Source organism: Myiozetetes cayanensis, unplaced genomic scaffold (assembly GCF_022539395.1).
Source record: "Myiozetetes cayanensis isolate MyiCay16 unplaced genomic scaffold, myiCay2020 scf2-11, whole genome shotgun sequence".
Classification (NCBI taxonomy): Eukaryota; Metazoa; Chordata; class Aves; order Passeriformes; family Tyrannidae; genus Myiozetetes; species Myiozetetes cayanensis.
The window spans coordinates 100,101,699-100,123,290 of NW_026087411.1; the positions used below are offsets into that span (position 1 = coordinate 100,101,699).

The window sequence follows — 21,592 nt, forward strand, 5'->3', positions numbered from 1 at the left end:
GCTCTGTGCTTACTTCTGTTCAAAGCTGCTCTGGCTGATCTCCTGCCCCTCTTCAGCCCCCTCATCTGTCTGATTTTCAGTGATAGTCATTAATTGCAACCCAAGAGAGTTATATTTTTACAGGGAAGTTCATGGAGGAGGAGGGGAGGCTGCAAAATGGACAGTGTGGACCAAGTATATGTGAGTGATTAATTCCCCAGGAAGTGCAGGGTCAGGGGTCCCCCTGAAGGTGAGGGGGAGTGTGTAAGGGGTAAGGCAGTAGCCCAGAAGTTACATGGGCTCTTATTTTAAGGTCTGCTTAGAGACGTGATCTCAAGCGGCAGCAACCTTTCATTGTACCAGAAGTGACAAGAAGGTCTAGGATGTCTTGGCCCCTCTCAGGCACATAAGAAGGGCCCATTCCCAGAAAGGGGTGTTGGGGGAAGCTTTTGAAGATGCTCAGTAATGTCTCACATTATTAAACATGACGGGGTACAGAGATCATACATCTGAACAGTGCAGAGAACCCCACTGATATCAGCCAGGTAATCCAGAAGCAGTGTGTGAAGAACAGGAAGAAGTGACAGGATCTTAAACAAACCCCATCTGGTGTCAAAAAAGATGACCTTTAGTGAGCTGCCTGCAGTGGTTAAGACCACACTGACCAGCTCTTCTGACCACATATGGACCTTGGCCAAGAGCCAGTGAAAACTGAACACATGTGAGAAGACAGCTGGGCACCTGCCATCAGCCAAAATCACCACCACCACCCACAGACCTCCCTTGGGCTTGGCACCATTCTGTGCTCAGTGCTGCTCAAGTACTCATATGCACATAGACAACATCCCAGAGGAGACGCCAGTGTTGGTGCTGGAGGAGCTACTGCTAATGCTGTGTGTGGGCCACTGCTGTGCCGTTGGAACTCTGTGGAACCAGTCATCCCCAGCTGGGAACGATGTCCAGTGGTCCAGAAGTCAGTTCCTGGTGGCACAGGATGTCTTCCCAGCACCTGAGCACTGCATGAAAACACTGCAGAGTTGTTAATATGTGAAAGATGATTCAAGATGAAACACATTTGCAAATAGGCTTGGTACCTGCCCCAGCAAGTCCTGAGTTGACCAAAAGAGGGGAACATCCATCAGCATTGCTAATACTTTAATATACTATGGGTCAGAAAATATGCATGGGCTTAGCTAAGAGTAATATGGAGGTCAAGGGAACAGTGAAAATGATGAAGACATCCACTTAAGCGGAACAATAAATAAATAGCATGTAATTTCAATTTTTGCTGGTATTTGAATCCATCTCCTGGTGCCACTAAAATAGGATCAGGGCACAAATAGCAGTAGAAAAACCAGATGGTGCACTCGAATGAGCAGATGGTGCACTAGCGTGCCATACTTATTACTGTCACTTTATTATTTCTATTACAATGGATCTGTGGACGGTCCACACCTGTAATCAATATTTGTGGATTGCATTTTGTTTTAATTCAGCAAACACTATGTTTCACATACTCGTAACAAATCTGTTTGAGTGGTAACTTCTCCCTGTTGTACTGCCAGGTCTCACAAAGTGTTTGATGCAGTCAATCTTTTTTCAGGTAGAAAAACATATTTGGGGAGTGAAGGAAAAAAAGAAATTGGCAGCGAGTGTTTATTCTATAAGCACTCCAGGTCCAAAATCGAGTGGGAAACAGTTTTCGTGTCTCTTCTCTTAAAGCCTTTCCTTTTGTCGTAACCTGGCTACGTTTCCCTATGCTGTGATGGCTGCTAACCCACTCCTCAGATGCTTATCCACACACCAAAAGGTCAGTCTGCTTCTGAAAGGGACTATGAAAGATGCAGGCGAGGAAGAATTTGACTTTTGACTCAACCAATTGGGGATGGCACGTGAGGACCGTGGGTTTTGTCCTCCCTTTGGGCAAAGGCTGCTGTGTCACCGCCTGTCCCTGCTGGCACACACGTAGGCAGTTTGCCGGGGAGGGCTGGGGGGAATTGCTGCGCTATCCGATAGCCCGCAATGATAAATGTGATCTCCCCGCTGGCAGCTGGCCCACGTGCAGCGTGACAGTGCGGGGGACGGCGCGGCTGCGCCCCCTCCCCCGGGACACCCCGTCTGGCACCGCGCTCGCCTCTCTCGGCACGTTGGGAGCGCGTCCCTCCCGCTCCGTGGTGCTGCCGGGCACGGCCACAGGCAGGAGCAGCCAAGGCTGGGTGGTCTGTATGGCTGTACCCGCTCGCTCCATGGGAAAGAGGTAATCCCTCAAAACATCCCTCACATGCACACTCAATGTCAGCTGGGCCAAAGTCTGTTGAAAACCCCATGGATTTATCATCACTTTTGCATTCAGGCACTCCCGGGCAGATGGAGCTCGTTAGCCTTAAAGGCAACCCATCTATGTCCTGAGGACCTCGCTGCCACTGTCCAAGCTCGCTTGGCCCCGGCAGATGAACCTTAGGATTAAAGGGTGGGCTCAGTTCCGCGCACACTGTGTCTCACCTAAAAACTCCAATGCGCAGGCTGGAAGGTGTAAAGACCTTCCCCGGATCTTTGCTCGCGAAGACTGGCCATTATTTTTGCATTCAGGAATTATTCTACCAAGAAATGTTCCTTGTTGGCCTGTCTGCTTTCTTTTATTCCCTTTTTCTTCCCATCTCTATTCTTCGTAGTTATCCCTTTATATTCCTTTCCCCCCACTATTCTTGACAGATACCCTCTGATTATAAATACCTCCCATATCTCTGCTATTCCCACTGAGTGGGAATAGTGCATTCACCCCCTGGATGAATCCCTTTGGTCCTGCTCCTGCCCTTGGCCAAGGGCTGCTGCAGCCGTTTCCAGCAGCCAGTGACAGACACCACCTAGGAGAACTCCTTAGTTTCCTCTGTGGTGGAGAGTTTCTTCTCTGTCTGCTGCTGTGGGCCAGCAAGCATGTTTTGGGACAGTCTGGGGCTGTGGCAGCTCTGACTGCTCTGTCCTTCACAACAGAGGAGGGGGAGAGGATAGAGATGCATCCTCACACACACATATCACAGTCTTTCATTTCTTGCCATGTATCTTCTCGCATACTCTGCACGGGAGCTTTGATTGTAATTATCTATATTTATTTAATCCTGTCCTATTTGCTAGGCTATATGTGTTTGCTACAGTAGCCCACTACTGTATTTGGCCAGACCAGACGCCGCTGCCAAATTGCACTAACTGTAGAGCTGCACCCCAGACAATTGCTTTGGTCTATTTTTAACTGCTGGTAAATATTAGGGAAACAGTCTAAGCCTGTAATATTCTCCCTCTAGTCTCTTTTGAATTGTTTATGGCATAATTAGCTGCAAAAAGGGAATGGGGCAAAGCTGCCTGCATGACCTTTTGTTGTTTTCAGTCTACAGTATTAAATATTTTCCCTCCTACTCACATTCGTTTGATTCTTTCTTGTCATCCCAGCTGAAAGGATAAGATAACCAGAGCAGAGCCTTCTCAGCCCTCTGATGCAGCCTCTTACATCTGCTCCTTCCCAGGCTGGAACAAAGACATTGTCTATCTCCAACAAAGAAAGCTTTTCTCTGAAGTGTTTGCCAGCAGTCTGAGTCAAACAGGCCTTTATAAAATCAAATGGTCCCCAGAGAGCCCAATCCAGAAGACAGCAGAGCAGCAGCAGCAGCACTGGAGGGGTGGGATGGGGAACGCACTGCCACAGCCAGGCAGGGCAGGGACACCAGCATCCTGCAGCCACTGACATGGGTAGGCTCCTCCAAGTTCTTTGGAAAAGTACTGAGGATATCTGGGCCTTGTTCCAGGTTACTAGCTTCAGGAGGGAAACCACAGCCAGCGTGGATAATCCTGATGAGCTCACTCGTGCACTGCTAAGGAAGCTGTGCTGCTGGTTGGAACCCGTGGGGAAGTCAGTTGGTGTAAGCACAAGTACAGAGAAGCAGGATAATGTTAACTGCTTTGTTATTCACCTTGGTGCAGCCTCAGGAAGGGAAAGAGGGGAGGGAGAAGTAAGAGTGGGGAGAGGAGGAGAAGTTCTAGGCTGCCAAGGCTGGAGGCTCAGGCTCCGTGGGGTTCAGACCAGTGCTCTGCTACAGACACCCAGTGTGAGGGTGAAGATGCTCATCTGACACTGCCTCAGCTGGCAGCAGCAGAACAAGGCAGACAAGATGGTTTTGGTAAGAGTTCTGAGGATTTATTTTAAAACTTCAGTTGCCATTTTTAGCTCAGGAAGGGGAGCACAATCAAATACATTTCCCCTATGGCACAAGTTAGAGTACAGATGTGTAACATCACTTCTTTTAACTGGTCTTGAATCCATGAACTTCAGTACCTGGTAAAATTATGGAGAAGATTATTCTGGGAGGTACTGAAAAACACCTGAAAGACAATCCAGTCATTGGTCAAAGCCAGCAGAACTTCATGAGAGGAAAGTCCTGCTTATCAAACTTGACTTGCCTTTTATGACAAGGTAACCCACCTAGCTCATCAAGGGAAGCCAGTTGATGTCATCTTTTTGGATTTCAGTAAAGCTTTCAATACTGTCTCTCACAGGATCTTTCTGGACAAACTGTCCAGCACACAGCTGGATAAACATCATGTGGTGGGTGAGCAATCGGCTCATGGGTCAAGCACAGAGGGTAACAGTGAAGGGGGTAACATCAGACTGGTGACCTGTCACTCGTGGGGTTCCACAGGGCTCCATCTTGGGCCCTGTGCTCTTCACCATCTTCATTAAAGACTTGGACACAGGACTGGAAGGGATACTAAGCAAGTCTGCAGATGGCACAAAACTGGGAGGAGCTGTTGACCCCCTTGAAGGCAGGGAGGCCCTGCAGAGAGACCTCAACTTTTGATTTGATGTTTGATGGGTTGGGAAGTGCTAGTGCTGGGAAAGCTAAAGTACATGAAATGTGAAGTAATAGACATCAGGAATGAGCACAGTACAATGAAGCTTTAGAAACTATGTGGACAGCAGGGAAGGGCAGTGATACAGAAGAGCTGTAATGGAAAAGATAAACTCTGTTGGCCAAGTGAAGCTGACAGCAAAAGGAGTGGGGAGATTCAAGGTGATCCCTCCCATGTCCTCCACATGGACACTGAGGATGTCACATCTTGAGAAACTGGGGAAGGAACAAGTAGAGATAATTCTGCAGGATAAGATGCTTTTCACTGCGCACATTCTGCGTCAGGGAGGTGCTCGGGGGAGAACCGGCCTGGGAAAGGAAAGTGCTGGCAGGGACAGCAGCCGACACAGGCCCACAGGACCCATGTCTGTCCCATCCCAGGGAACCAAGGTCTGCCCCATCCTGTGGCTGCAGGTAAGGGGTTGGTGCTGCCACTACCAGCCCTTGGTGCCATCCCGTACAACCACAAACCCTGCTGGGAACAACAGGGCCAACACGCTCCAGCTGCCATTGGAAAATGGAAACAAGGGGCTGGGGAAGGGAAGGTGAAGAACACACATTGTTTCATAGAATGTATGTTGTGACCTTTTGAAATACGCTTCCTAGATTGAATCCAGTAATCCACAGCAACGACCCTTCGTGGGTTTTGGGGTGGTGGCCTACGGTTATTTTTAAGCCCGGATCGTCAGGCCGGCAGCAGAGCGCTTTACCCACCGCACGTGGCCGGTGGGACCTCGACGGGAAAGCTGCAGGTGGATGTCGGAAGGCTGTGGGAACGGGGACGGTTCCCCGGAGCGGGAGAGCAGCGGGCGGGTGTCGGGGAGCCGCGGGAACGGGGACGATTCCCGGGAGCGGGAGAGCCGCGGGCGGGTGTCGGGAAGCCGCGGGAACGGGGACGGATTCCCCGGAGCGGGAGAGCCGCGGGCGGGTGTCGGGGAGCCGCGGGAACAGGGACGTTCCCCGGAGCGGGAGAGCCGCGGGCGGGTGCCGGGAAGCCGCGGGAACAGGGACGTTCCCCGCGCGCGCGGACGGCAGTTGGCGGGAGCGCGCGTGCCGCTCCGCACGCGCCGCGGGGGGCGGGGAACACCCTCCGGCCCCGCCCCCCCCGCGCGCACGGGGCACTCCCGGCCGCCGCCCCGCCCCCGACCTTTCCCCCAGTTTCCAGCGCGCGCTCCCCGCCCCGGCCCCGCCCCCGCCCCGCCCGCCCGCCCGCCGGGCGAGCCCACGCGCCGCGCTCCCCGCGGGCACGCCGCGATCACGCCGCCCGCCGCCGCTCATTGGCCGGGCGCGGGCCGCGGCGGGCGCTGATTGGCTGCCCCCCGGCGCTGCTGGCGCTGAGGGCTCGGAGCGCTCCCCCAGCGCGGCCGCGCCGCTCCCGCCGGGCGGGGCGCGAGGGGCGGGGCCGCCGGTGCCGCTCCCGCTGGTCCCGCTGTTCCCGCCGTTCCCGCCGCCGTGCCCGCTGCGCCTGCTGCTGCTGCTGCTCCCCGGGAGCACCGCCGCCAGCACCACCTGCCGCAGCCGCGCCATGCACGGCTCGCCCTGCTCGGACATGGGAGATGCGCCCGCGGTGAGCACCGGGCGGGCGGGCGGAGGGAGTGAGAAGGGGGCGGCGGGGGCAGCCGGCGCCGGGCCGGGCACGGCACGTGTTCGGCGGCGGGCAGGGCGCGGGGACCGCTGCTCACCCCGCGGGGTGCGGGTCGGTGGGGCCGCGGGGACGGGGCGGTCGTGCCCCGGCAGAGCCCCCGGAGGTGGGGGCTGCCCCGGTCACCTGCGGGGAAGGGGGGCGCGGCCCGACTGCAGCGACTGTGCGGGGCGGTGGCACGGTGGGAGCTGCCCTCCGTCTCCTCTTCCTTCCCTTCCCGCCATCCGCCCTTCGGCGGCGCCGCCCGTCCGGGGACACCCGGCCGTGGGGCGGGGAGGGGCGGGGGCGGTGCGGCCCCTCCGAGCGGGAGGAGGTGCTGCCCGGCGCGGGGACCCGCGGGGCCCGCACGGCACTGCCCGCTCGCTCCGTCCTGCCCGCAGCCCGTGCTGCCCGCATCTCCTGCCCTCTCCCCATCCTCCCTGCCCTCTCCCCAATCCTCCCTGCCCTCTCCCCATCCTCCCTGCCCTCTCCCCAATCCTCCCTGCCCTCTCCCCAATCCTCCCTGCCCGCTCCCCAATCCTCCCTGCCCTCTCCCCAATCCTCCCTGCCCGCTCCCCATCCTCCCTGCCCGCTCCCCATCCTCCTTGCCCTCTCCCCATCCTCCCTGCCCGCGCACGTAGTTCCCGCCGGGGTGATGTGAGGACAGGCAGCCGGCGCGGTTGGCCATTTCCCTGGCAGCAGCCGGGGAGCCCGGGCTGCAGTGCTCGCTTGCAGAAAGGGCTTTTTTAGTGGGGTTTGGGGTTTTTTTTTTGGAGCGTGGTTTATACTTTTTTCATGTTTCTTTGGGGAAAACTCTCTCCTGAAGCGTAGGGTTGGAAAAAATAAACCCTTCTGGCTTGTTTGCCTACACGCTTTGAGGAGCATTTGCAGGCTCTGTGTCTGCTCAGTACAGAGCTTCACCTGGTGTGGCCCTGCCTCTCTTGCCCTCATTCCCACTCTCATTTTTTTTTCAGGGGAAATTCTTAAAAGTCTCAGTCTGAGCAGTTAATTGCTTTAGAGTACTTTAACCCCTTCCTACCCCCCAGTCTTGACATCTCCATACCTGAGTACCTCACGTTTTAGGTGAAAATCCTTTGCGAGTGCAGTACTGGAGTTTTTGACCCCTTGTGTTTTGGTGTTTGCCTGCACATCCCTATAGTGAAGACAGGGTCATCTTTGAGGCACTGTTGAATAAGTATAATTCCACAACACTTAACTCAGTAACAAAACTCATCAGCTTAGGTGTGTGAGCTCTACCCAATGAGTAGAGCTCCTTCTAGGGCTCAAGGCCATGCTGTCAATGTCGTAGTGCTTTCTAAATTAGAATGCTTTTGCTGCAGTATTTATACACTCTTTATAATAGCAGCAGGCTCAAGAGTTATTATCCATGCCTCTGAATCCCAGCCTTTGAGTTAGTTGGTGTCTGTAAAGACTGGAAGAGTTTGGCCTAGTTGAGAATGAGCTGGCACATGAGCAATGAACTATCAGTGCAGCATAGCTTTTGGAGCCACTGCCAAGCACCGTGAGAGCTTTGTGAATTTGGACATCCTTTCACAGAGAAGTGAATTGTTTTGTATGCATGCATGCATATGCTCACAAGACTTTTCTGTGATGCTTGCAATTGGAAACAAATCAGTATGATTACATTTGTCTTCATGTTACTCGTAATGTCTTTGGGATACCTAGCACCCATGTATTATCAGATCTTTCTAAACTATGATGCAGACAGTTCTTACTGCGCTTTGAAGACTATTTTCCTTCCATCCTTTCCTCCATCCTGGCTTCACTGTCGGTAAAAATAAGACAAAAATGCTTTTGCAAGGTGTGGTACTCCAAGTCAATGATCATACCTTAAAGCATCCTACTGTCAGCTGAAATTTATCTTCTGGATGTTACCAGAATGCAGATTAGTGCTGAATAGCAGTTGTCTTTTGGGTCCAGGGAACAGCCTTGTCTAAACAAGGTTGGAAGTCGGGATTTTCCTCTTTTCTGCTTGTATGCAAGCATGGGATCTGTTTATTCAGAGTAGTGTAATCCAGGAAAGTAGCTTTGGAAATGTAAGCCACACACATATCTGTTCCTTTTCCTGCAAATCACACTTCATTCTTTTTTTTATTTCATTTTTTTTTCTTTTTTTGTTTAAAGAAAGGGGTGTGGAGATGAGGTGGCGGGGGGGGGAGAGTGAGAGTGGAGTCAGTTGGTAAAAGTCTTGCCACTGGCATGGGATCTGTTTCAGATGACCTTCATCATGAGCAGACAGTGTGTGGGTGGTGTCAGCTTTGTATTCTGACTTGTCCTAATGGCCAGTAATCCGATTACATTCAGGTTGACATTGTGGACATCTATGAGTCTATCCGTGAAAGGCAGCGTCATGACAGTGAAAGGTCTACCTGCAGCACCTTGGAGCAGAACGACATTGAGGCCGTTGAAGCACTTGTTTGTATGAGCTCCTGGGGTCAAAGATCGCAGAAAGGTGACCTATTAAAGATAAGGCCACTCACGCCCTTCTCAGATTCTGGGGATTTCACAATGCACGCCGAGGCTACGTCTGAGTTACCAAAGGACTACCTGTCGACACTGGTAAGGAAAACATGAATACTAAATAAATATGCCCAACACCTGGATGCTACATCTCTGCAGTCCTTTAGCGTCTTGAAAAGATAAGCTTGCTCGGGTGTCCCTGTGCCACAGTCACAGCACAGCCTGTGCTCTCTGTGTGTGCACAGAGTACTGAGTTGAGCCTGTTGAGCTTGGGTTTTTCTACCATCTCTGGTTTGGCAAATGTAAGGGGTTCATCCCTTGTTAAATCTAGATGTGAAAGCCCTTGTTAAGTGGTTATTTGACTTGACAGGGATGTCAGGATGGCTGCTGTAGGTTTCTTGGAGCACTTTGACTAAGAATGGCGAGTGAGCCTCAGTGATTTGGCATCAATGTATCTGCAAACACTGTATAAAAAAGACTCTTGATGACATTTGACTTCACTCTGGTCATTATAAGAGAAAGTACACATTACCATTGTGAAATAGACAATTTAATTAGTTTCTGTGCTATGTGTTTGTACTTGTAGTCTGTTATTTCTCCAGACATTGGTCTACTCCAGCTGACTAATGTCAGTTGAATCCAAATTTTTTTCCTTTGTTGCAATTTATGTTGCAACAAAACTAGGTATTAAAGAAGGGCTTGGTGCCATTCAGATTTTAGATGGTTAAGGCCTATTTCAACCAGGAGGCTTCTAGTATGCAGTTATGTCAAGAAAAGAGGGAATAATGGAGGAAAGAGGCTGAGATAGTATGGCAGCTCTCATCATGATGGGCTGCTCTCATCTCCTGCCACTCAGTGGCATTGTCACTTGAGCAGCACAGGACAGTTTTCAGTGGTAAAGGAAGAAGGAGAGGTGGTGCAGGAAGAGATCATAGAGAGAAATGGGTGAATAAGAAGGGAGAGAGCAGTTCCATTTGTCTTTATTTCAGAAGTAGCCACAAGCTGACAAGGTAGTCACTGAGAAAAGACCTAGGGCTTTCTGGGAGCTTGAAATGGAAAGGTACAGTATTGCTACCTGTTGCTGCTCTGTTTTCTGTGAGCAGCAGAGTGCTCATACAGCCTCTTGTAGCTATGGTCATTGCTGAAGAGAAAGGAATGAGACTTTTTTGTAGTGCAGTAAGCAGACTTGCAGTGTTTTAGGCAGATTTACAGCTGCCTCATTGTCTTCCTTTTATTAATATGCTTTTAGGCAAGATCAGAATGACCATGAGATGAGGCAATATACGTGTCCTGGTTTTGGCTGGGATAGAAATAACTTTCTTCCTACTAGGTGGCACAGTGCTGTGTTTGGGATTTAGGATGAGAATAATGTTGATAACATACTGATGTTCTAGTTGTTGCTGAGCACTGCTTACCCCAACTCAAGGACTTTCCAGTTTCCTGTGCGCTGCCAGTGTGGAGGTGCACAAGAAGCCATGAGGGAGCATGGCCAGGACACTACTGACCAAACTGGCCATTGGAGATATGTTATGGATATTCCATACCATAGAGCATCAAAACTGGGGGGACCAGTGCTGCCTGTGGACAGGCTGGGTATTGATCGGTGGATGGTGAGCAGTGGTACTGTGTATCACTTGTTTCTCTTGGGTTTTATTCCTCTCTCTCTTTTTGTTATCTCCCATTTTGTTACAATTAATATTATTATTGTTGTTATATTTTGCTTTATTTCAGTTACGAACTTGTTATTATCTCAGTCTGTGGGTTTTATCTTTTGGTTCTCCTCCATAACAGATCTGACCAAAGCGTGTTGAAGCAAATTTATCAGCATTCATTTTATTAATTTAATAGTTGTTGATCGCAGTGTTGAATTATTTGCTCTCAGAGTTGTGTGTTATGTAACACCTTGCTTGCTGTGTTTGTTCCCTGTTGTGGTGTTTATCATCTCTGAGGGTTGGGCTGAGGTTATCATTTTATTGTACTTTGTAACACTAGATTATGATAGCATAGAATTGCTAGTCTTGAAATTAATCTGGTTTTCATGCTCAGCATTGTCGTCACCTCTGTACTCGGGGAACCATCTATTAGAAACTTATCTAACAATTACACCTTTTACCTTTTCTCCTCGGAGAGCCAACCTGTGGAGAAGACATCTTGCCACATCTTCCCCTTCTCTGGCTAATTAATTGTGTTTGGGAATTTTGAAAATTCTGAACATTTTTGGGATATTGAAACCAGCATGGTCTGTGAATGACCTTGAACTGTGATAGAGGTTTGGGTCTACTTTGGAGTTAAGCAGCTATTTGTGGCTACTCAGACCCTGGTGACAGGCACTGTGACTGTTCAGACCCTGGTGATGGATGATGCAGCCAAAACCAGAGGATGAGCCTTTGCCGCTGTCAGTGGGCCCTGTGCACAAGAAGAAATGGACATGACAGTCAGTTCCTTTAGTTAAGGGCCATCACAAGAACTGGAGGAAGAGACAGAACAAGAGGTAACTACTCACTCCCTGTCCCTGAGGGAGCTGTGGGATATGTGAAAAGGTTTCACCCTTCATCCAGGTGTGCACATTGTCACCTGGCTGCTCCAGTGGGGCTAGTAGCCTTAAATTAGAAGGTACAGAGGCCTTCAGGAAGGATATGTCATCCAGCCAGGTGGGCCACCATGGAGAGAGATATCTACTACCTCAGGGAATTAGCCATACTGGAGGTGATTTATTATGACACAAACAAGGCAGTCACCCATAGATGCAGATAAAGTTCTGCACACACAACCTGTGTGGCAGAGATTTGAATCATTTGCCGTGGACTCATCCCAGAGTGCACTGGGACAGGGTGAAGCTCTGGAACACCTGCAATACAGTGATGTTATTGTGTGAGGCAATTCAGCAGCAGAAGTGTTGGAGAAAGGGAAGAAATTAGTCCAGATCCTTCTGAAAACTGGTTTTGCCAAAAGCGAAGTACCAAAGGTATCTGCACAGGGGATCTGGTTTGTAAGAATGGAATAGCAAGATGGATGTTGTCAAATCCCAGTGGATTTGATCAGTAAAATAACAGCTGTATTTCCACCAATGAGTAAGAAGAAAACACAAGCTTTCTTAGGCATTTGGGTTTTTGGAAAATGCAGATTCCAAATTACAGTCTGATTGTCAGCCCTCTCTGTCAAGTGACCTGGAAGAAAAATGATTTCAGATGCGGCCCTGAACAACAACAAGCCTTTGAACAAATTAAACAGGAGGTAATTCATGCAGAAAATTAACTATGTCCCAGCCCTTGGGCCAGTCCAGGCAGGACAAGGTATAAAAAATGTGCTCTACACCACAGCTGGGGAGAATGGCCCTGCCTGGAATCTCTGGCAGAAAGCACATGGGGAGACTTGGGTCAACCTCTAGGATTTTGGAGCTGGGGGTACAGATGATCTGAAGCTCACTGTGCTACAACTGAAAAAAGAGATACTGGCAGCTCATAAAGGTGTTTGAGCCACTTGGGAAGGGATTGGTACTGAAGCACAGCTCCTCCTGGCACCCCATCTGCCAGTGCGGGGCTGGACATTCAAAGGGTTGGTCTCTTACACATCATGCAGCTGATGCTACCCGGAATAAGTGGGTCTTGCTGATTGCACAACAAGCTCAAATAGGAAGCCCTAATCATCCAGGAATATTGGAAGTGATCATGGACTTGTCAGAGGGCAGAGATTCCAGGATGTCACCTAAGGAGGAGGTGAAAAGGCCTACTAGATAATAGATCACAAAAAAAATGAGAAACAATGTGCACTGTTTGCTGATGGGTCCTGCATTGGAGATCAGAAAACAGCTGTATGGAGTCCCCTACAACAAGTTACAGAAACTGCTAAAGGAGAAGGTGAATTGAGTCAGTCTGCAGAGGTGAAAACTGGCTTTAGACCTTGCTGAATGAGAAGAATGGCCATTACTTTATCTCTGTACTGAGTCATGGATGGTGGCAATGCCCTGTGGTGGCAGTTGCAGTGATAGAAGCAGAGCAGTGGGCAGTGCAGTGGTAAATCCAATCTGGGCTGCCACATTTTGGCAAGATGTTGCTGCCTGGGTGGAGAACCTGTTTGTGAAGGTACGTCATGTAGATGCTCATGTACCCAAGAGCTGGGCCACTGAAAAACATCAAAACAGCCAACAGGTGGATCAGGCTGCTAAGATTGAAGTGGCTTAGGTGGATCTGGATTGGCAAGGTGAGAGTAAATTATTTATTGCTTGGTGAGCCCACAGCACCCCAGGGAAGAAATGCAACATTTAGATGGGCTCATGATTGAGGGGTGACCGTCGTCACTATTGCATGGGTTATCCATGAAAGGTGGAACATGCGCTGCAGTTATGCAAGCCAAGTGGGTAAAACCTCCTTGGTGTGGAGGCTGAAATAAAAATATGGGTAGACCTGGCAGTTTGATTGTATCGCACTCCTTGAAACCCGCCAAGGCAAGTGCCACATGCTTAAAATGGTGGAAGCAACCACTGGATGGCTGGAAACATGCCTGATGCCACCACCCAGAACACTGTCCTGGGCTTTGGAATGCAAGTCTTATAGCGACAGGGCACCCCAGAAGGAATCAAGCTGGACACCAAGAATCATTTCTGAAACAAATTCATAGACAGCTGGGCCGAAGAACACAGCATTGAGTATATCACATCCCTATCTGAAAATCAAACAATACAATGGACTGTTAAAGCCAACACTGAGAGCAGCGGGTGGAACCTTCAAACAATTGGGATACACATTTAACAAAGGCCACCTGGTCAGTCAACACTAGAGGATCTGCCAATTGGACCAGCTGTGCCCAGTCAAAACTTTAACATACTGTAAAAAGGGATAAAGTCCCTGTAGTGAACATAAAAAAGATTCTCAGGGGAACAATCTGAGTTATTCCTGCCTCAGGCAAAGGCAAACCCATCCATGGGCTGGCTTTTTGCTCTAGGGCCTGTGTGCATTAGTGGGTAATGTGGGAGGATGGGGAAGTCCAGTGTGTGCTTCAAGGGGATCTGAGAATAGCCAATGATTTGGATTGTATGATGTTCATTGCCATAGAGCACTGTATGTCATCACTGCTGTGGTGGCTACATGCAACATCAAGGGTTTTAGGGTGAGAATCACCCAGATTAATGAAGAATGAACTTTGATGAAACTGGACAAGTGGAATGCAGATGGAATCAGAACTGACTTCAGCAGGCAACAATCCAACACCACATACCATCTCTCCTGCCCTGAAGGACTACTGTGAGATAGAGCCCAAAGTCATGGATAAATGAACTCAACAGATGTTTTAGAGTGATGGCCTGCCCATAGACAGGGAATGATACCTGTGTGTATGTATCAAAAGACAGGAAAAGTGATGGTGGTTAATTGGGATGTATTGAAAAGTGTGGGCATGACATAAATGGCATAGAATATGGGGTGGATATTTTCGGCATAGAGTTAATTTTCTTCCTAGTAGGTGCTGCAATGCTGTGTTTGGGATTTAGGATGGGAATAATGTTGATAACATACTGATGTTCCAGTTGTTGCTGAGCAGTGCTTACCCCAACTCAAGGACTTTCCAGTTTCCCGTGCTCTGCCAGTGAGGAGGTGCACAGAAGCCATAGGGAGCATGGCCAGGACACTTCTGACCAAACTGGCCAAAGGGATATTCCATACATCATGTTCAGTGTATAAACTGTGGGCAGTTGGCCAGGAAGGCCCGATCACTGCTCAGGGCCAGGCCTTGAGGGTGGTGAGCAGCTGTGCATCACTTGTTCCTCCCTTTTCATTACAATTATTTTTATTACTATATTTCCTTTCATTTGAATTATTAACTTGTTCTTATCTCAACCCATAGGTTTTACCTTTTCCCAGTTCTCTTCCCCATCCCACTGTGAGTGGGGGATGCGTGAGCAAGCAGCTGCATGGTACTTGGTTGCCGTCTGGGATTAAATCACAGTACCCTTTAATCAGTTTGTCTTAAGAGGCAGGTTCTGAGATTCTGGGGAGGGGGCATAATTTTATTTTTCACAGTAAAGATAGTGGAAAACTGTGCTATGGAATTACACTGATGTACAATGGTGTTTTGTTTTTTGCAGTGCATGACCCCTCCGCACAGCCCTGACTTTGCTGAGATATCAGCGGCTACGCTCCTCTCCTCACAAGTCACTTATTCCAAACCAAGGACTGTCATGGCAAATACAGCTTCCTGCTCAGTCACATCAGCAACTGGTGCCTCTCCCATAACCAAGCCATCTGTTCTCAGCGTGGAGCAACAGTGCAGTCAGAAGCCAGGGATCTCTGAATCTTCTGCCCTTCAGCCTTGCAGGGCCATGGTAACAAGTGTCATACGTCACACAGGTGATAGTTCTGCTTACCACCACATTCCTGCTGTGCAAGAGAAAACAAAGGTAACTTCAGGCTACGGCACTTCCAGAGACTGGTGTGGAGTGGATGAACGAAGACATTCCAGACTGCCACAGGACACGTGTGCTGCAGATGATTTAATCAACAAAACCTCTCCGGTACATCAGCCGCATGCACATGACTCCAGTGATATTGTGACCAATAAAGGGCAACTACCAGTCCAGCCTGTTTCACCGCAGACCCACTTACCAAAGAACTGTGAGAATGACTTGCAAAAAAGAGCCACCCCAGTGACACCTGCCCCTGTTTCAAGCCCCCAGGTTCTCTGTCAAATGATCCCTTTAAATGGACAAAGCAGTATGATCAATGCCTATGTCAAACCTTCAACCCCAGCACTCTCAACTCCCATGAAACCTATTTTACCACAGACAGCACCACTCTCCCAGCCTGTGCTCATGGGACCTTCTGTGCCTCAGGGGACGGTCATGTTGGTCCTTCCCCAGCCTGCTGTCCCACAGACAGCACAGTGCCCACAGACTGTAATGACTGTTGGGAACACCAAGTTACTGCCCCTTGCCCCTGCTCCTGTGTTCATCGCTTCTGGTCAAACCTGCGCCCCCCAGATGGACTTTTCTAGACGGAGGAATTATGTTTGTGACTTCCCCGGCTGCAAGAAAACCTATTTCAAAAGCTCCCACCTCAAAGCCCACCTTCGCACCCACACTGGTGTGTACCAGGGAGCTCTGGCACTCGTTTGTGTTGGGGTGCTGAGTGCATGGGTTTTGTGGGGAGCAGGGTGGGAAAGGGAAGAGACAGGTGATTGGGAAGCTTGTGCTCATCTTGGGGAAGGAAGGAATGTTCATTCTCCGTGGGCAAGCAAAACAAGACAGACTTTGTTCTGAGACCTCAGCTGACCCTGTAGTGTTAGTTGAATTTCGCAGGCTTTAGTTGGAGCGAAGCTTTGCCGTCTGTGTGCATATGCTTAGACCTGAGTGGAATCCTGCCATCTGGACAGGATTGTTTAGGGTCCTGGAGAGGTCTCGTGTAAGCAAAACGTAGTACAGGTAGTTGGTCTTAATTACTACGTGAATAAAAGGAAAGAGAAATTCAGAAAGTTGTTTTTTTTTCCCCAGAGTTTTGTTTAGGCTAAATGGGAAAGATTTTGGGCTGCTGTGTTAGACAGTAGAGATGCTACAGGAATCTAACACTTTATTCAGTTACAGAATGGGAATTTTAAAGGCTAATGAAAATTAATGTAATTTATATGAGCTGATTTACTCCATAAAATCTGGTCAGTGTAGAGACAGTATACATGTGCTTTACTTATTCCTTTTCTGGCTCCAGGATCCTGTTAAATTAAAACTGAGTTCTCAGGGATTATTTTTGATGTTGAAGGATAGGCATAGTGGGAGATTGGTACAGAATAGCTCTTGTCTATTTTTGGTTTACCTTGATTTTTTCCTCACCTGCCCTTATCCCACAAACACTGATTTATTGGCTGTCAGCTTCCGTGACAGGATTTGCATTAGTTTGCCAGCTTGTCTTTACAGTTCCTTTGAGGAAAGAGCTTAACCTCTACATGAAGCTGATAATCCTTGTAAACCATAGCTCAGAGGTAGAATGATGCTTCTGCTTCTAGCTTTGAGAGGCTGCTGAATTAATCTGGCACTACAGGATAAATGTAGATTAGCAGCGTCTTGCTTTGAACATGTGCCACTGCTGATCCATAGGGAAGTTTTGTGTATCGTGATTAGGACTAGGACATCAATGGGAACACATGGACCCCTCACAAGATGAGGAGGAAGAGTAGTTTGGCTTTCTTTTCCCACCTTTCCCTGCACACTGACTAGCTAGGTGATACCACATACACCAAACACAGAACTTTACTGTCAATATATGTCATAAGAACAACACTTCTGTGGGGCTTTCTGCAGGCTGCTTCTGGTCTGCTCCAAAATGTCCCCATAAATTTGGGCCATGTGGTGGATGCTTATCTGGAGCTCTCTGGGAGTTGCAGGTGGTAGATCACGTTGTTCAGGATAGGTCTGATGTTAAGCGGTGGCCCAGGATGAGCAGCAGCTGACGTGGGCAGCCTTGCTGACTGCTGCCATTCCTGGGCATGCGAAACAAACTCCCCTGGCCATCTGCAGGATCTCCAGCTGTGGGGGGATGGCAGGACAAGGCCATGGGACCTCCAGCTGTGTGGGGGTGGCACCACAGGCCATGCCTCAGGAGTGCTCTCTCTGTGTGTGGGAGGGTGATGTTTGTGTGTAGGACTGGGTCACTGGAGCAGCAGGACCCTGAGGCTCCATTCCAGGCTTCGTGTTAGCCCCTAGTGCTTGGTGATGATATTCTGCTGCTGTAGAACTACGGACTCAGGGATGGGGGCAGAGGGTTGCTTCTAGTTCCGTTAGTGGATAAGGTAGCTTTATGAAGGATAAGGTAGCTTTATAAAGGATCTTTTTGGATTTTGGACAGTTAAAAACCTGACTTGATTAAAGAACATTTGAAGAGATATGAGGGAATAAGTAGAAATGATACCTATGATTTTTCTCTGGAGCTGAACTTGAGCTTAAGCTCATGTTGACTGCAGAGATGAGCTGTTCTTTGGAACTCATTGTTTGCAAGGCAGGTTTTAAGTTAGTTCTTTAATAAAACTGCAGCAGAGCTTCTCAAAAGTAACTCATGCTTCCTTTTTGTCTTGCAGGAGAGAAACCTTTCAGCTGCAACTGGGAAGGCTGTGACAAGAAGTTTGCCCGCTCAGATGAACTGTCACGCCACCGCAGAACTCACACGGGAGAGAAGAAGTTTGCTTGTCCTGTGTGCGAGCGTCGCTTCATGCGCAGCGATCACCTGACAAAGCACACCCGCTGCCACATGACCACGAAGAAGACCCCCAGCTGGCAGACAGAGGTTGGCAAACTCAGCAGAATTGCTACGGCAGAGAAACCGAAAAGCAGCAGTGCTCTGAGTATGCTCATCCCCATGCCATCACCTGTCTGTCAGGGCTAGAGTGAGGACGCGCCTTCTCTGCAAACTCTGAAGATCAGGAAGAGCTCCAGTGGCTACAACAGAACTGGCAATGGCTTTTGTTTTCCCTGTGTCTGTGCATACTTTAGTTTCCTGCAGTTTAGGTCCTCAGTTGATAATGCTGTATGAGAAATCTTATCAAATATTCCCTTGTCCCTTCCCTGTTTGTTTTTTTTCAATACTTGGGCAATTGCAATCACCAGCACTTCAGGAAAGGAGAACTCTTTAGAAATTATTTTGGCGATAGGTTAAAAAAAGTCACTTGTAATGCTTGCTGTAATATTTTGATGGACAGTAAAACAGGGTGGTTTTTAATTTTTATACTACTATTTTCTATACCAAATATATTTTGTATTTGTTCTTTTTGGTCTTGTTATGCAGGCACATTACTTGACCTGCATTAGTAGGGGTATATTGGATGAGACCCAGAGTTTTGGAAATTCCTTTTCAGTAAACCTAAACAATAGCATTCAGAGCATTTTGTAAACATGTAAAATTTGATAACTCATATTGGTTGGTGTTTTCACACTTGCAAATCCTGCAATGGGCTAGTGCTTTTACACCCTCCTTTTGCAGGTGAAATTGGAGATCAAAGTGAGTCAGTCATTTTTTAACACAAACCAAACCAGAATGACTTTCTTTGAGAAGACAAGTGTTGAAATCCTTAACATTTTCTGAATTAATACCCTTTGCAAGTAGAAGCCATTGTGGCTTTTGGTAGAAGTTTGACATACTGGGCATTCCTCAGTCCACACTTCACTGGAGCAAAGTTTGGAGGAGCCAGACTGCTCTGATGGAGGTAGAAGCACAAACACCGTTTAGAAACTTTGACACTAAATATTATGCTTTATTTTTGGTCCTACTAAACCAGCATATCAAAAAATCAAGTGAAAAATGCAAAAGTGGCAAGATAGCCCATGAAGAATTATGTGGGTCTCTATTTTGTTTTGGGATTTTTTTTTAGAGTACAGGAGAAATAGAAAATTAAGGGATTTTATGTATTGTGGATGCTTGTGCACCTTATAGAAAATTGTTCATGGCTTTCATTTACCTGTATCAATGCACCAGAGGAAGTACTAATTTTGTCTTGAGTTAAGAAATAGCCACCCTGTCAACTTGATGATGCTCTTCATGTGGCCTTATACTCCTCCACAGTACTTTGTATAAAATCACCCTTTTCTATTAAATGATACACTCTTCCTGTTGAATGGATTTTCTTTTACATGAAGTGTAATCATGGTTAAGAAATGGAACCACTGGGTGCAGGAGTGCTGTGTTGTACTGGCATGGTGTGAGTAATAAAATGCCTGTAGCACAGTTGGACTGCTCAGTTTCCGTGGTGCGGAAGGATGTGCAAACTTACTGTAGCAGAGCTGACAGTAGAGCAAAGCACCAGGTGTTTTGCTGGGAGACAGCTCACCTGCTGAATGAAATATTTCTGTAGTGTTTATTCCTTCTGGACTCTTCTCCCTTCAGCCACTTCTGTACTGAAGCTTAGTTGAGCACTGAGGAGGATTGTTTTTTCCTGGATGCATCAAATGTGGATAACTAGGAATGCACTCTCTTGCATGGCTTTGTTCTGAAATCCTGGTCTTGCTGCCTGGTGTGGGCAAAGCATGAATGTCACCTACGTTAGTGCAGACTTGTTGATTTCAGATAGCGTTCCCCTGAAATCAGCAGAGACCTGTTTTCAATTTAAAGCAGATTATGTCATTATTTTTTACACTAAAGTTTATAGTTATAATGAACAGTACTAAGTTTTCAAACTGCACTAAATTGAAGTATTGTGTTAAGTGTACTGAAGTTTTTGTGCCTGACCTTTAAAATACCCACACCTTGTTCACTGACACATGCTGTAATCCCACAGCATATGTGCCGGTGAGTGTGTGTGGACTTTACAAAGGACTCGGTTGGAACCCTTTTTCCTGGCAAAGTGGATGCTTGTGGTGTTGCTGTTCTCTGCTGATACCCAGTTTTCCAAATTTGTGTGGTGAACAAAGAGATGTTGCTGCTTTACTTTTTTGTTCATTTTTTTTCTTGGAAATTTCTTAGAACAAGAAGTTTGGTTTTTGGATGCTGTTTTCGCTTGCTTTTATCAGGGGAAGCGTGTCCTGTCTCAGTTCAGTAGCCAGTTTAGTACTTCATTTTTTTTTACAGACCAACCATCTATGGTGTACACCTGAGCAAAACAGTTTGAAAACTCAGGTCCTAATTAAGTAAATTGTCATGTTAGTTGCATCACGGGAGGCAAATGATGGACTGGAGAACACAGAATTTTAAAAAGTGTGTCGTGTATGTGTGTCACAATGTGGAAAAGCAATGGCTCTCTCCTTGTTGGGTTTACATGGCCTGGCAGCCCATTCCAGTGCTGCCAGGGCTGCTTCCCACCACCTGTGTCCTGGACACGTGGATGTTTCTGTTGTGAATGTGCATGAATAGCTGTGCCGTGGTGTGGCTGTGTCTGCTCTGTGTGCTCTGTTCCTTCCTGCTGTGTAAGGGTTGTTTATGGAGTACGCATGACTGGGATAGCTGATCTCTTTGCACTTTACTGCCTGAACTCTATTGTTCAGTCTTTTTATTTTGAACCTATATTTTAAGGAAATGGAATCGCGTTTTTTGTACCTGTTTTTAATTTTTATTGAATAAAATGCGTGTAATGTGACTGGTTTTAAATCATAAAACATTTGTGAATTTTCAGGTTTCATAGATGTCCATTCTAGAACTATGAAAATCCATCTGGATTAGGTTTTATATCTAGGCAAACAGAAGACTCTGGGAACAACAGTCTGTACCTCTGTTCCAGCGTGGCCTCCAGTAGTCGGCAGAAGAGATGGGCTGGGTGCTGCTCTGTAAGTGTTGCAAGCTGTGCATGGAGTGAATGCTGGAAAGAAAAGATGAGAATGTAACCCAAAAGTTACATTATCCCCAGTTCTTCCTGCATACCTGCACTATCGTAGGAAAGGGGCTCTGGCAGGCTGGGTGTCACCTCGAGGTCTCAGTTGAGAAGGAGGCATCCAGCGATGGTGACAGCAGCAGCAGCCATCTATGTTTTTACATGTCTCTGCTGTTTCTTTCCCTCTGACCAGTTCCTGAACTGCAGAGATGCTTATTTCCAGTGGGAAAAGAGAGGGTGTAATGATTTCAGCTTTCTGTCACGGCCTTTCACTGCAAAGTGGCTCAGTCCCTGCAGTCAGAGCCCTCAGAGAGCAAGTTCGGAGCGGTGACTCAAGGCTTTG

General features: G+C 48.1%; 1 protein-coding gene across 1 annotated transcript; it reads left to right on the top strand.

Moving 5' to 3' along the window:
- The first annotated feature begins 6,302 nt into the window (after positions 1 to 6,302).
- On the top strand, positions 6,303 to 21,018 carry KLF11 (KLF transcription factor 11). Its single transcript, XM_050315677.1, has 4 exons — positions 6,303 to 6,444; positions 8,824 to 9,078; positions 15,059 to 16,052; positions 18,034 to 21,018. The coding sequence occupies exons 1-4, from the start codon at positions 6,403 to 6,405 to the stop codon at positions 18,336 to 18,338; spliced, it is 1,596 nt and encodes a 531-aa protein (XP_050171634.1). The 5' UTR covers positions 6,303 to 6,402; the 3' UTR covers positions 18,339 to 21,018.
- The last annotated feature ends 574 nt before the right edge of the window (positions 21,019 to 21,592 follow it).